At 39.6% G+C, this 4001-nt stretch overlaps 1 protein-coding gene across 1 annotated transcript in view; it reads right to left on the bottom strand.

The window, feature by feature from the left end:
• The window catches only part of AS3MT (arsenite methyltransferase), a 29437-nt gene that overhangs the window by 9705 nt on the left and 15731 nt on the right, over window positions 1-4001 (bottom strand). The window contains exon 9 of the mRNA XM_011977488.1: window positions 803-937. Coding sequence (XP_011832878.1) covers window positions 803-937 — 135 coding nt within the window. The remainder of the gene's footprint in view (window positions 1-802; window positions 938-4001) is intronic.

Raw genomic sequence — 4001 nt, 5'->3', positions numbered from 1 at the left:
AAGACTCCGTCTCAAAAAAAAAAAAAAAGAAAAGAAAAGACTCTTACTAAACTTATGCAAATAACTGTATTATTATAAAATCAGAATACTCACAAAAGGTTTCTGAATTTTGGAGAACTTGTTAAAGTAGGTAGAATAGCTAGTCAGGCGTGAGCAGGGCAGGAGAGGGCTCCCCCAACCGACTCCACCAGGAATGTCAGGCCAGCATTAAGTGATGATCAGGTGGTTGTTAACTGTCTCTCGAAAATCACAGTTGGTTACAGACAGCAGCAGGGAAAGGAAGTCTCTCAATAAACAGAAACACCTGAAACCGGTGATCAGCAGCTTCCCAATAAGATCTCAGGAGTTGGGCAAGTGGGCTCAAGCACGCACATTAAGAGGCAAAATGGTAGTGTTTAACTGGTATATAACCTTCTAACATTTGACCAGTAAGGGAAGCGTGCCTCAAGAGAGCATGCATACTGGCCGGGCACAGTGGCTGACGCCTGTAATCCCAGCACTTTGGGAGACTGAGGCAGGTGGGTCACCTGAGGTCAGGAATTCAAGACCAGCCTGGCCAACATGGCGAAACCCCATCTCTACTAAAAAATGCAAAAATTATCCGGGCATGGTTGTGGGTGCCTGTAATTCCAGCTAATCGGGAGGCTGAGGCAGGGAGAATTGCTTGAACCCAGGAGGCGGAGGTTGCAGTGAACCAAGATCGCACCACTGCACTCCAGCATGGGTGAAAGAGAGAGACTCTGTCTCAAAAATAAATAAATAAAATAAAATAGTTCTCTGAGGTAGTGAAAGCCAGACAAACCTTTAACTCTAAAGCAGAACAGCCTCCAGATATTGGCAACTTCTCTCCAATTGGTCTGATCAGAAAATCTTGAGCAAATCGTGAATTCTTCAAGATAGCTGCTGTTTCTTCATCCACTTCAACAATTTCACCTTCCTAAACAGTAGTATAAAAAAACATATACTAAGAGTTGCAACTTTAGTCTCAATAGAAGAAAAATGCCCAGAAGTACCGTTTTCTCCACATCCTCACCAGCACTAATCCTTACACACTGTTGGTGGGAATTTAAATTAGTACAGCCATTATGGAAAAGAGTATGGAGATTCCTCAAAAAATTAAAAATAGAACTACTATATGACCCAGCAATCCCCCTACTGGGTATATATCTTAAAAAAATGAAATTGGCCAGGCACGGTAGCTCATGCCTGTAATCCCAGCACTTTGGGAGGCTGAAGCGGGTGGATCATGAGGTCAGGAGTTCAAGACCAGCCTAGCCAATATGATGAAACCCCGTCTACTAAAAATATTTAAAAATTAGCCGGGTATGGTGGCATGTGCCTGTAATCCAAGCTATTCAGGAGGCTGAGGCAGAAGAATCTCTTGAACCCAGGAGGCGGAGGTTATAGTGAGCTGAGATCACACCACTTCTTTCCAGCCTGGGCAACAGAGTGAGACTCTATCTCAAAAGAAAAAGAAAATGAAATCAGTATGTCAAGGAAATATCTGCACTCCTAATATCTGCACAACTAACGTTGACTGTTGACTGCAGCATTAATCACAATAACCAAGATATGGAATCAACCTAAGCATCCATCAGTGGATGAATGGATGAGGAAAATGTGGCGTATATACACAATGGAATACTATTCAGATTTTTAAAAAGAAGGAAATCCTGTCAGTTGCAGCAACATGCATGGAACTGCAGGTCATTAGGTTAAGAGAAATAAGGCAAACACAGAAAGACAAATATCATATGTTCTCACTGATATGTGGAAGCTAAAAAAGTGGATCTCATTAAGATAGAGAGTATACTAATAGCTACCAAAGGCCAGAAAGAGTACAGAATGGGGGAGATAAAGAGAAGTTGATTAATGGTTACAAATATAGGGTTTGATGAAATAAATAAGACCTAGTGTTTGATATATCAGTAAAGTGACTAGTTTACAATAATATATTGTATATTTCAAAATAGCTAGAAGAGAATAATTTGAATGTTTCTAACATAAAGAAAAGACAGGGCCAGGTGTGGTGGCTCACACCTGTAATCCCAGCACTTTGGGAGGCTGAGGCGGATGGATCACCTGAGGTCAGGAGTTCGAGACCAGGCTGACCAACATGGTAAAACCCTGTCTCTACTAAAAATACAAAATTAGCCGGGCATGGTGGCACATGCCTGTAATCCCAGCTACTCGGGAGACTGAGGCAGGAGAATTGCTTGAGCCTGGGAGGCAGAGGTTGTGGTGAGCCGAGATCGCACCAGTGCACTCCAGCCTGGGCAAAAAGAGCGAAACTCCGTCTCAAAAGAAAAAAAGAAAGAAAGAAAAGACAAATATTGAAGGTGATAGTTATCCCAATTACACTAATTTGATCTTTACAATTATATTAATGTATCAAATTATCATATGAACCCCCCAAAAATCTACATCAATTATGCATCAATTTTTTAAAAAAGTTGTCTTTATGTATCAATAATAACACTGAATGAAAATGGACTCAATTCTCCAATTAAGAGGCATAGTGCTGTGAAAAAGCTTGTGGCAAAGAGGGGCAAAAAAAGAAGCAGGTTCTGATGTTCACTCTTGACTGCACCCACCTTGTAGAAAATGGAATCATAGATGCTGCCAATTTTGAGCAGTTTTTGCAAGAGAGGATCAAAGTGAATGGAAAAGCTGGGAATCTTGGTGGAGCATTATAACCATCGAAAGGAACAAGAGCAAGATCACTGTGACTTCTGAGGTACCTTTTCCAAAAGGTATTTGAAATATCTCACCAAAAAATATTTGAAGAATAATCTATGTGATTGGTTGTGTGTAGTTGCTAACAGCAAAAAGAGTTATTATGAATGAAGTTACTTCCAAATTAACCTGGACGAAGAAGAGGAGGAAGGTGAATATAAAAATTTATTTATCTGGAATATTTTGTATGAGTTCTTGAATAAAACTTGGGAACCTCCACCCCCAAAAAAGGAATAGAGTGGCTGAATGCATACAAAAACCAGACCCAATTATATGCTGCCTACAATAAACCTACTTTATAAAAATACTGAAAGTGAAGGGGTGGAAAAAAGACATTCCAAGCAACTGGAAACCAAAAAAGAACAGGAGTGGCTATACTTATATCAGATAAAATAAACTATGAATCAAGGCTGTCAAAAAAAGCAAAGAAGGTCACTATATAATGATAAAGGGGTCAATTCAGCAAGAGGATATAAGTATCTATGCACCCAACATTGGAACTCCGAAGTATATAAAGCAAACATTAATAGATCTAAAAGAAGAAATATACTGTAATGCAATAGTAGTAGGGGACTTTAACACCACACCTCACTCTCAGTAAGACAGATCATCCAGGCAGACAATAATAAAGAAACATTAAACTATATACTAGCTCAAATAGGCCTAGCTGACATTTACAGAACATTTCACCCAACTGCTGCAGAATAGACATTCTGCTCAATAGCACATAGAACATCCTCCAGCACAGACTATATCTTAGGCCACAAAACAAGTCTTAACAAATTCAAAAAAGTAGACATCATAACAAGTATCTTTCTTACCACAATGGAATAAAATTAGAAATCAATAACAAGAACCTTGGAAAATACACAAACACATGGAAATTAAACAACATGCTACTGAATAACAAATGGGTCCATGAAGAAATTAGGAGAAACATTTAAAATTTCTTGAAACAAATGAAAATGGAAATACAACATGCAAAAATCTATGGGATACAGCAGAAGCAGCACTAAGAGGAAAGTTTATAGCAATAAATGCCTATATCAAAAAAAGTAGAAAGATTTCAAATAAGACCAGGTGTGGTGGCCCATGCCTGTAATCTCAGCACTTTGGGAGGCCAAGGCAGGTGGATTGCTTGAGCCCAGGAGTTCAAGGGCAGCCTGGGCAACATGGTGAAAGCCTGTCTCTACAGAAAATACAAAAATCAGCCAGGCATGGTAGCCTGTAGTCCCAGCTACTTCAGATGCTGAGGTAGGAGGATC

Source organism: Mandrillus leucophaeus, unplaced genomic scaffold (assembly GCF_000951045.1).
Source record: "Mandrillus leucophaeus isolate KB7577 unplaced genomic scaffold, Mleu.le_1.0 Scaffold18, whole genome shotgun sequence".
Classification (NCBI taxonomy): Eukaryota; Metazoa; Chordata; class Mammalia; order Primates; family Cercopithecidae; genus Mandrillus; species Mandrillus leucophaeus.
The sequence above is the reverse complement of the archived record's forward strand: the minus strand, read 5'-3'. Positions and strand labels throughout refer to the sequence as shown.